Genomic DNA, 12,131 nt, shown 5'->3' on the forward strand with positions numbered 1-12,131 from the left:
AATGATCAAAATCTAAAAAACATACCTCAGGAGTTTAGTCCCTCTCTCTGTCACAGTGTTATTTTTCAGGCTCTGTCCCACTTCAAGGGACAGCCTATGTATCTGCTTCTCACTAGAGAGGACAGTAGAGTGTCCATTTGTGAGATGGCATCCATTGGTACGTGGTCGGCCAGTGGTGGAGGGGTGAAAGCCAGTATTATGGTAGGTGTGAAAGGACTCCTCCAATTCCGACCCTCCAGTGCTCTCTTGTCCAGTCTCACTGAGCTGGGAGCTGGCCTGGCTCAGGTTTCCTGATGACCCAAATCGACTACTATCCACTGGACTACAATGGGGAGAGAGAAATAAATAAATTATTGTCAAAATATTTTTTTGTTCTTAGAAAACAACTATTTCTACTGAAAATCGCAACTGAATGTTGTTGTATGAGGTACAACACAAATTGATGCCATTTAACAATTTTTTACTTTAACGAATATTACCTCTAAATTTTAAACTGGCACAGCTACACATATCTCACCAGGCCCAGAATACCCAACGTTGAAGAGAAGCTGTTGCATGTTGTAAAATTACAAAAATGCAAAGACTACATTTAAGGGACAGCATGTCCTTATCCATGCTTTTCAACAAAGGAGATTTTCAAACAGGAATTGTACACATAAGAAGTACTATGAAGTACTTTCATTTGGCCATCAGAAGGAATATATATGGTGAAAAATAGTTAGGCAGGCAATGCAAATGCAAGGTTTATGGATGGATTACAATTAAATATAGTAAGAGCTGATATTTATGTTTTAATTGTTATCCTTTATAAAGTGTTATGTCCCAAAAAATATATTTTTACTTTAAGAATGAATATGAGTTACGTTTGAAAAGTTCTTGGATGAAACATTTTTGATAATTTGATTTATATGAATATAAGGGCAAAAAATTACTTATAAAAATAATACACAACGCACAAACTATATTATGATAACATAATTCCATTCCAAAACAAAACTGATATTATTTAGTACGGACGGACACTTATACATGTTACTGTAAATAGTTATTTTTTTATAATAAAATAATGTCAGGTACATTCACTTGCACATGATTTGGACAGCATGTAAGTTTTGTTTTGGAATTATGTTGACATGAAACACAACATGGATGATCCAAGAAGCAAAACGTGAAATAAGAATAAGCACAAATAGACAGATGTAAAATATATACTGTATATATCTACATACACATCTACACACACACACTCAAGCTAAAACACTACATTAAACTATTGACGACAAATGAACTGTAGATCTGGACAGAGAATAAAACATTTTTAGCGATGTAAAATGCATTATAAATGGTGAGGAGGGGTTGCCATTTATTTTGCTTCTACTGGCCTTTTCGCATTCATTAGATCCTTCTTAGTCTGGTTGTCCAGCTGCACTCCAGCGGTTCGACCTGCAGAGGGGTATGTTTCTACAAGTCTATCTTTCTCCTCCAGGGTCAGGGATGCTGAAGGATCTACTTCGGGGCAGGAGATGCAGATCTGTGTATTCGTGATTTCATCTGTGAAATGTACCGATTCCATTTTTTGAGCATCAGAAGCTGGGACTCTTTGCAAAGTGGGCGTTTTCTCAATTCGTATCTTGATAGTTTGAGGTTGAGATGTTATAACTGGGACAGATCGTGGCTTGGGTGACTCCGGTTGCCAAGGAAAACTTAATTTTGTCCCAAATATTGAAGTCGTGGAAGGCACTTGTTTACCTGGGACAGGGTTTTCCTCTTGAAACAGAGCTCCAGAAAGCGTTTTTAACCCTGAGAACAAACTGCTGCTTCCCTCTGTTTGAGGCATTGATAGACCACCAGAAGATATTGGTGAAAATAGAGATCCCAGAGATTTTCCTGCATCACTCTGTGTTGATATAAAACCAAAAAGAGACTTAGCTTGAGGTGGCTCAGAATTATGGGGCAACTGATTAACTGAGGGCATATTCATATTTACTTCTTGGGAATCAAGAGGGACAAATTTGTCACTTTGTTTTCTCTCAGGGGCTCCTTTAATGATCAAAGATTTTTCATTTATCATCAATCCATCAATACTCAGTTCATTTTGAGTATTTTCTATCTTATATGTTAGGTCAGATGCAGTGCTTGAAGCACCTGTGACATTAGTGGCTTCTGGACAAAGTGCCTCAGAATTTGAGGCACTACCACTTGTTAGACTGTTCGATTGTTCTTGAATGTCAAATATTGGGGTCGCGTCAGCAAGTGTATACGTGTTAATCTCAGTGACAGCTGCAGATATTTTAGGTGTTACTCGTTCATTCTCACTTTGTGGCGGCTGTGGAGAAGTGTCAGGTGTCGGCTTGGGCTCTACTGGAATTGGTTCAGATGACTTAGGTGGTTCTCCAATACCACCAAATAAAGATCCACCGATACCCCCAAGTACTGATGTTTTTGGTCCCACACTCTGAGCAGTAACTCCCCTAAAAAATCCACCAAATAAAGAACCACCGGGCTGTGCCGTTGCTGCTGACCCCCCTCCAAATATTCCATCTAATATGGACCCTCCAGTTGTGCAGGCAGACGTTTGAGTATTGGACTGAGATGCAGAACCATCAAATAAACCTCCCAGTAATGATACCCCTGTTTTTGGAGGTCCTATGTCTGTTTTTGAACCATTAAAAATACGTCCTAACAGAGCAGATTCAGACTGACCAGTAGCAACTTGGGGTGTTGTCCCACCCAGTCCAAAAATTGTACTCTTCTGTTGTTGCTGAGGACCTTGAGTGGGTACAACTGCTGGTTTGAAAAAGGAGGACATAAGGGTTGCAACTTTATCTGCTGATGAGTCACCAGTAGTTTTCTCTAGCCCTGGAGGCTTATGCTGTTCCTGAACTGCAACCCTAGCAGATTGAGTGGCTGGTGTTTCCTCATTTACTTGAGGTGGTATTGTGTCTTGATTGTCATGACCACTTTTAAGCTCTGGTCTCTCAGGCTGTTGTGCTTGACAAGACTCTATACATTGGCAATTCATATTTTCAGTGACACTGACAATTGCTTTAGGTTGGCTTGTCCCAAGAGAAAAAATTGTAGTTCGCTGTAATATTTCCTCTTTGGTCCTGGCAGCAGCATCAGTTACAGAATTTTCAGAAGTGTCTAGAGCCGTAACAGTTTTACTGTCATCACTGGGTTTTGGTAGAGGAGTTAGACCTGAAATAGTATCAGTAGGACATGTCGTGGAAAAGTTGTTGTCTTCTTTAGATTTTTGAGCAGCTGATGAAGTAGATGTTTCAGGCAGAACAGATTCTCCAATCATTGAAAGTAATGTTTTGTCGGTCGTCCCATTAGGAGCAGAAGCTTTGAGGAAAATACCACCAGTCTGATCAGTGGCTGTTTGAGCGGATTGCCCAAAGATTTCTACTGAGGTAGAGCTACCATTAGAGGATGTTGAAATTTGTTCCAAGGTTTCACCAATTTTTTCATGGAGTGACCCACTAGTGTCAGACCCTGTTGATGGCGTGCCAGAATTTCCAAAAACCCCATTCAAAAGGGAGCCTCCAGTCTGCGGTCCAGCACTCTGGGGAGATGTCCCTGTTAATAAACCACTTATTAATGATCCACCTGTTTGAGGGGTTGTTGGTTGGTGCAAAGAACCACCAAATATTGCCCCCAAGAGAGAACTTTCTGGTTGTGAAGAGGACTGAGGAGCAGAACCTCTAAATACAGAGAAGATACCTTTGACTGGTGTATCCTTGGGGCCAGATGATCCAGGTTCAGGCCCTGTAGGTGAAGAGCCTGCAGTGCTGGGCCCAGAAAATAATGATAGCAAACTTTTTGCTGAACTTTCTGAAAAGAATCCAACTTGTGAGGTTGAAGTATGATGATCTGATTCTCGAATCATTGATGGCATGCTAGACTTTGGTGGTTCTTTAGAGGGAGCAGGTCCCTGCGTTGAACCCTCTGTGCCCATTTCTCTTTCCACAATGGCACATTCCGTATTTGGTTTTAAACAATGTGCAGTATCTAGTCTAGTATCAGTAGAAGGGATAATATACACTTCACTTGATATTTTACTGGTAGTTGCTGCCACCGGGAGATGGCTAGTTGAAACTGGTGATATGTGGGATGAATTGTGATGTAAAGAAGTAGTTGGTGGCTCTTTATTAACAGTAACACTTACAGGTGATGAATTGTGCATTTGTTGCGGAGATGTCAAAACATCAGTAAAAATGGAGAGTACATTCTTTGAAGGTTCTTTGGATGTTGCAGTCCATGGAGAAGTAGACAAATTCTCACTTCCACCAGCACTGGAAGTACTAAACATTGAGAAGAAAGCATTTTTTGGACTTTCACTAGAAGTAGACAAGCCGCTGAATATCCCCCCAAGAATAGAGGTTGCAGACTGTGCTTGTGCTTCAGGCTGTGAATTTTGTAGTTGAGGTTTTGACTGAGGTATTTTCTGTTTCGACGAATATTCTGGTGGCTGAGGTTGCGGAAATATGTTATCATTAAACATTGACAGTCCCTTCATTCGACTTTCTGATGAACTGGATGACTCGGGCAGAATTGCCCCTAGAACAGATCCTCTTTGGGATTGAGACTGTCGGGTGCTGGGACCACTAAAAATTGAAAGGAATCCTGTATTTGTAGGGTCCTTTGGAGGTATTGCCCCCTGTTGTGGTACATTATCAGCCTGTTTGGATTGAGGAGGAGGCTGGGGAGGACTTGTTCTTCCAAATATTGATAATAAACTTTTACTAAGTGATTCCAGTTGAGGAGGTTGTGAACTTGCTTGTGATGGATATACTTGATGCCCAGTTTTGGGGGAATCCTGTGGAGGATTTGGCCCACTAAACGTTGATAATATCCTTTTACCAAGTAACTCTTCTTGTGGAGCTGTAGATGGTCCAGGTGTTTTAGATGTGGGTTTTGACTTGGCAGTTACAGTTGACCCAACTAGCATTTCTCCTACTAATATACTTTTGTTTGGGGGGTGGCTCCATGTGGGTGGAGAGGTACAACTTTGATCCAGTGTTTGTTGTCTCAATATACCCTTTGGTCTTGATGCAGTTGTCAGTGAACCCTCAATAACACTAGGTTTGATTTGTTGCTTCTGTAGTGGGGCGGGCTCCGCATTAAATAGGCTACTAAGTGAGCCAAAAAGTTTTGAAACACCAGTAGCCTCCATATTTGAAGGAGCATCATCAATTTTGCACTGCTGATCTGGAAATGGTGGAGAAACGGTTTGTGGTTCAGATTTTTCTTCATTTATTCCTACTGCAGATTTTAAGAGATTCATAAAGCTTGTCTGTGGTTGATCAGTGTGTTTCTCCATTGGTCTATCAACTGGTTTATCAGTAGCAAGTTGTCCAAAGGGTCCAGGTTCACAGATGGATTTTTCTGATTGTAAAGGCACTGTTACATTTGGCTGCAGTGGCAGAGTTGCTTGTTGTGCCATGGTAGTCTGACGTGAAAGTCTTGGTTTTGGTGTATGTGTGTGGTGAGGCACTTGAGACGTTGTTGGTGCTGTGGGCAAAATTCTTCCCTGTGTAGTAGCTGGCTTTTGTGTCTGTATTTTAACACTTTCCTGCTGAGTCACAACAGCAGTATGTTCTTCTTTAATGATCTTTGACTTAAGACTTTGGAAACCTGATGAAATAATGCTCTTTGCATTTTTGACTGGAACTTGATCATAAGTTGATGTGTTAGTTTTATTTAATTCCACCTTTGATGCTTTTCCCACAAAGGAGGATATAAGTGAAGGAATGTTTTTGACTTGAGGTCTCTCTTCTCCCGGAGACACCCTTTTCCTCCATTCTTCCTCTAAAACATTATCTATGTGCTTCACTGTAACCCCAGTGGATGACCGTCGCCTCTGGCTGGGTTGGTAACAGTTGTAAAGTGGCTGATAATTAGAATGCAGTGCAGGAGTAGAGTTCATGGAAACAGAAACCTTTTGAGCAAGAAATGTCTTAATTTCATCATTGTTCCAATAAGGGCCAATCTGCCCTTTATTTTGACAAGAAAGATCAATGGCATATTTGCATTGGTCTTCGTAGACGTAACTGGGCTGTCTAGGATCAATCCTGACTTTGTTTAATGTGTAAGAGGTGAAATCTACACCTTGTTGTGACTGTGACAGAAATGAATTTTCAAACATTTTAGAAAACTCCTCAAGATTTAAGTTCATTATCTGATTTCCTTTTCTATAGGCAGCAGACAAATCAAGGGGTGCATTGAGAAGTTGAGAATCACAGTTATCTTGACCAGGTAGCCAAAGAAGCTCATCCTCATTGTAAAGTGGAATTTTAAATCCACAGACACAAACCATTTCATTGTGCAGCCAGGCAATGGGAAAACCATCTAATACCTCGGCATCCCCCAACAATTCTCCTTCAGGGCCACATGCATAGACATATTCGCCTGCTGAATCTGTAAGTAAGGCATAAATGTACTTGTGATCTGTATAAACAAAGTAGCCACAGTCACCATCTTCTGCCGGCCACCATATACCTTGCTCCAGCAGTGTGAGCCACTGTTGATACCACTCGGCGTCTTCAAGATACAAGGAGTCTTCTGCGTCAGTTTTGACACTTTGAGTAGAACCTGAATCTACTGGTCGACTCAGATTAAAGATACTCCCATGAATCACATGCTCACCATGGCAATTTTGCAGGACCGTATTGTCCGTTCTATATTTCCAATTGGCAGAATAAGATAAGCTTGGTGCAGTCTCTTCATAATAGCCTTCATGATATGAAATTCCATTCATGCTATAGGTGCTACCATCATTGAAAGAGTGCCATTTTCCAAACGTTGCATTGCTCTGTCTAGTAGTTAGGTTCAGCACACCCTCCTCATTAAAGGAATATTCTTTGTTTCCCAAATCTTCATAACTGGCGCATAATTTTGTCTCAGGGCATTGATTATCATTCCCCTGTCCTAACTGATATGGTCCTATTTGCTCTTGGTGGCAAATAGTTTGCCAAGGTGTAGCCGAGTTAAATGGTTGACATACGTTTGAGGTGCAACAGTGAAGACCAGGTTCCAGTGATGGCCCAACTTCACAACTCTGATTAAACACTTGATTCTTTCCTTGGAAATGACAATTTATTGAGTCATTCTGAAACTGCTGCCAGAGAGTACTTTGCTGGATCCACTGATTTTCATCATAAGAGGTACTCATTCCATAAGGAGATAACTGATCTTGGTTTTTATTTTGCATCTTTGTTCCATGAAAGCAGGCACTGCCTTCATCAACACAAGGCTGTGTGGTGGACATTACTGAAGACGCTGTATCGCTTTGTAAAAAGGAATGAATATTTCCTGTGCTACAAGCCATTGCAGGAACTGGTTGAATTGAGGCAGAATTACATACCGGTAACTGAAATAAATTTCCTGTGCTAATTGAGGAGTATGCTGCTTTACTCGGAAAAGATCGTGCAAAAGTAGCCGATGTTCTTAAGTCTAAACTATCCTCATCAAATGAGACAGGTCGACTAATAAGTGCATGTCTGCTGTGTCCTTGATTTATAGCATTTTGGACAAGCTTTAGACAAATGTTTGTTTCAAATTCTGAGGGAGCACTTTTCACATTTTCACTTTTCAAGAGGTCCACAGGAAACTCTGCAAACTTATGTGAGGTTGTATGTTGTTCATTATTAAGACCTGACACTCCCCCTTGATGACTATTAGTATGACTGACAGTTGCATTTTTGTTTAATGGCCCAGAAAAAAGTCCGGGCTGGACAGTTTGCGGAACTCTTCCCTCTTTTCTTACAAATTCTTGTGACGACTGTTGTAATAAATTAGACTGTGACTTTGTTTCCAGTGGGGTCTTCAATGTGGCTGTATAATGATCAGTTTTTTGAAACATTGACTGGCCTGTTGTTGTTGAGCATGTGGTGGCAATATTATCAGATGTATTTGTCAACTTGTTAAACAATCCTGAGAGCACTCCTGACTGAGTTGTTTTCCCCAACTGTATCTCACCAGTCTGGCAACTTGACATTTTGATTTCTTGTTGTGTCTCCCGTATTGTTCTGGCCTGCTGTTGGTGTGCTAAATTTTCTGAAGAGGATTTGAACAATCCAGAAAATAAACCACTTGTGACTTTTTGTCTAGAGTTAGTCTGCAGCTGATCATCCTTTAAAATTGGACTATTAATTGGCCTTGTTTGCTCTTCGCTGGAATCACTTAGGGCGACTGTCTTGGGGTTGTGCTGCGGAGTGTTTATGTTGTCTGCCGAAGTAAATTTAAGAAGACCAGATAAAAGACCATGTGGCTGGGATGGTGGTTGCTGAAGTGGAACAGTGTGTTGTCGAGTAAAACTTGGCTTTTTCATCTCCTGTTGGGCAATTTGCTGAACTGATGCTCGAGTCAAGAGATGAGGTCCATTGTTTGTACCTTGAGTATCCTGGTTAAAATCCTCTTGATTATATTGAACATTGTTTTGTTGGTGTTCTACTACTTGGCTGCTTGGAATTTTCTCAGAGGATGCAAATTTAAGAAAGCCAGACAACAGCCCTTTTTGTGGAGGTTGTGTTTGAGTCTCATCTGAAATCTGCTGCTGATGTGAGTCATTTCCAGGGAGATTCTTCTGCATCACAACTTCAGAGGAAGTTAAAGGACATTGTTGTGGGGCAGAGTGATGAGGAAACTGAGATGAATTGCAGTTCTTGGGTGGGTGACTGTTGTGTGAAGACTCCTGAGGGAAATCGCTTGATAGATCACTTGTAGAAGTAAGTTTAAGAATTTCAGATAACAGTCCTCCTTGCTTTGGTTGATTCGAGCCCATATGAGAGGCATCCTCATTAGACCTTCCTTTAAAAAGACCTGTCAAAAAACTCTGTGATTCAGGTTGATTTTGAGTTTGATATTGCACACCATGCTGGGCCATTATTGGTTTCTGATTTATTGCTAAATTGTTATTTTTAATTAGCTGATTACTAGTCAAATTCGGGTTTGAACAAGCAGGAGCAGCGGTAGCGTGAAACATGCTTGAAAGCCATCCTTTCTCAGGTGTTTCCTGGGGCACAGAATTATCCTTTGCTGTGGCACAGGATGATGAAGATGATCCACGATGCGCTTCCACAGGATTCTGTGTGTTCATGGAAGCAGTAACATTCTCACTGGATGTAAACTTCCAAAAACCAGAGAACAAGCCTCCCTCTGCTTTGGGACATTGTTGAGTGGAGACATTATCAAGGGATAGGGAAGGCAATTTATGTTTACTACTCAATGATGAGTCTTCTGTAGGTTTCTGCAGTTGAGGATCATCTGAGGATCTAAAGACAGGATAAACGGTCAAAGGAGAGGCTTCCTGAGGATGAACAGGGACAACAGGTGTGATCAATGAACTTAATGACTTCTTTAAAGGGCTGAAGAATCCAGTGTTTCCTGATTGAGATTTGGGAGCCGGCGTTGCTGGTCTAAGAACAGGCGCATGCTTCTGTCTGTCTTCTATAGTTCCATCTTGTCTTGGTCCCATATATCTTTCTTGTGATGTACTTCCTGCTTTTATTCCACTTTCAGCAGTCATCACATGCTTACTTCTATGATTGTGTTTCTCATCCCATTGTCTTTGAGGTGTAGAGTCTTGTTCTTGTTTGTATTCAGCCAAATTGCCATTGTCTCCAGATGAAAAAAGTTTCAAGGGATTAGATTTGCCCATGACTATGTGCCCTGGAGTAGTTTGAGATTTGTTCACAACCTCAGGCACATCTATTCTTGTTTGAGTCTGAGTGCTTGTGTGCGTTTTTGCTTTTTGATGATGAACATACGTATTGGCATTACACGGTTGGTGAGAGGGCAAAGAACTCAATGATTTTTCTTCAGTGCTTTCTACAGGAGACACAACAGCTACAGGAGCAGAACTATTTGATCTAGGAATAAAAGACAACAGTTTTGTTAATCCAGATTGTGAATGATGTGCAGATGGTGCTTGTGGACCTGGGACCGGATGTTTGGTGCCTCCTCCAACTCTTTCAGTAAGAGAACTAAATAAAGAACTCATAGCATTTTTTACTCCTCCAATGCTGTGATCAGTATATGATTGGGGTTCTCCACTAGGATCTTTAGAACTATTTTGGTCCTCTCCAAATGAATCGTTTCTGTTGCTACTCTGAGATGAAAGCCTAGATTTGTTTGATTTAGGAAGGGAACCATACTTGTTTATTTCCTCTTCTTTCTCAGCAAGGTATTCAGAAACAGTCTCAACTAGACATTGTAGCTCATCCATGGGGTTGACATATTCATCACTTGGTTCCTCTACAGGAGAAAGCATTGCCTCTCCAGGCCATTCTCCAATTTGAGCTTTTTCAGACATCCTTTCTCGAATACCTTGACTATTTTCTATGTCGCCTTCATAGGAGAAAGAATATGTGTCTTTATAATATCTTGTATTCTCTGGGAGAAAGTCTTCTGCTATAGAGATCATGTCATTGTCATCCTCTATTCCTATGGAGTATTGCAGATCATCAGCAATCTCTGAATTAAAATCAAACCCTGCCTCTGCTCTGGCGTCTTGCTCCTTTTTGTATGCTACATAATTCTCCAAAGTGCTGTCCAGCTCATTTTTAGCCCACATCCTTGCCTTGTAAAGAAGCCCGTTCTCGTATGGCCTGAGGCATGATGTCATACGTTCCTCCTCCTCTTGCATCTCTGCTACCTGACGCATAAACAGCTCCCCTCTTTTCTCACGGAGCAGTGCATAATCAGAACGGAAATCCTCTTCTCTCATTTTTTCTACCTCTGTACTCAGCAAACCCCCTGGGTCTCTTATCTTTTTTTTTCGCCGACGATCGATAGTGTCATAGCTCTCAGGGTAGGTGGCAGGCGAGAAGACGCGATGTTGAGGATTCTGATTGAAAGAGGTGTGTGATGGCCCAGGGTAAGGTCTTCTCATTCGAAGGATAACGTTGTCTTCCTCACTATCCAAGAAGTCACTTAACCGAGGCTTGCTCTGCCCTTTGTATTTGTTTTCCCAATCTTCAACCCCCATGCCCGAATCATTAGGTATAATTCTGACCCTTCCTTTCTGGTTTAGAGATCTATTTCATTTAATGTATATATTTAACAAAGGGATGGGAGGAGATAGAAGGGAAAGGAAAAGAAGAAGCAAGCAAACAAAAAAAAAATACAAACAAGTTAAGCGGTATGGGAAAATGAAAAATAAAATAAAATGAGAACACTTTCATGCAACTTTAAAAGCAAAATTATGCTTTTCAATTTAGGAATTCATGTTTTAAGATTACAAAATTATTTCCAGATTACAAACTAAGTGGAGTACAACGCTCTTCGTTTTTGGTGTATAGCTAGTGTACAGCTCCATCTGAAAACTTACATACATACAAGGCAAATGATGAATTACAGAAAAGCTTGTTATTGAATTTAAAGTATGTTACGACTTTAATTGTACAATCAAGTTGTCGCATATACCACAAGATAAACAAAGAGAGCTGAATGCACTACACCACAGGTTATATAGAAAAACGAATAAGAATGTGACTAAATCAATTAGGCCTGCAGAATAAGGATTATTGGTAAATGAATAAAATTTGTTTTAGCATTAGTAATTAAAAGAGGAACATAAAGATAATTAGATACATTTTATTACCGAGAGGTTTCAACTTCATTCTGGTACACTGGATATTATTCCACAGCCATGTCCACTCTAATACTCTGCCTACCTGATTCCTCTTTGGTCTCTGTAGTCCAGATCAAAACTATGGATAGAATCTGCGCAGGAATCTGGGTGGCGCCCTTGCCGAGGACCCATGGGATACTGGTGGACAGAAGAGTTGGGCTGGGCTGTTGTGTGGTAACGTGGAGGCAGGCTGTTGCTTGTCTCACTGCGGTAGTCACTATCCCGGTCATCTACAGCGCTGTCTTGGTCATCCAGAGCTGCAGCAGGACGATTAAAAGATCTGATCTCAAATTTTTTAACTTTTGGACAAGACTTACATGCATGACCTGGTACATGCAAGACACTGAGATCTCACCACTGTCTCTAAGCCGTCCATCATGGCTGGTCTCACCACTGTCTTCTAGAGCTACCCCTTCATCCTTCCCACCACATAGCACACCTGATACTTTCCTCCACCCGTTACAGCCTGCCTGCACATGATTCTTCACTTCCTTTC

At 41.0% G+C, this 12,131-nt stretch overlaps 1 protein-coding gene across 1 annotated transcript in view; it reads right to left on the reverse strand.

The window, feature by feature from the left end:
* LOC137914013 (protein unc-13 homolog B-like) overlaps positions 1 to 12,131 on the reverse strand; it is a 47,304-nt gene that overhangs the window by 21,526 nt on the left and 13,647 nt on the right. The window contains exons 8-9 of the mRNA XM_068757631.1: positions 11,679 to 11,892; positions 26 to 322 (exon numbers count right to left, since the gene is read on the reverse strand). Of these exons, the coding sequence (XP_068613732.1) occupies positions 26 to 322; positions 11,679 to 11,892 (511 nt within the window). The remainder of the gene's footprint in view (positions 1 to 25; positions 323 to 11,678; positions 11,893 to 12,131) is intronic.

Source organism: Brachionichthys hirsutus, unplaced genomic scaffold, assembly GCF_040956055.1.
Source record: "Brachionichthys hirsutus isolate HB-005 unplaced genomic scaffold, CSIRO-AGI_Bhir_v1 contig_647, whole genome shotgun sequence".
In the NCBI taxonomy this organism is placed as follows: Eukaryota; Metazoa; Chordata; class Actinopteri; order Lophiiformes; family Brachionichthyidae; genus Brachionichthys; species Brachionichthys hirsutus.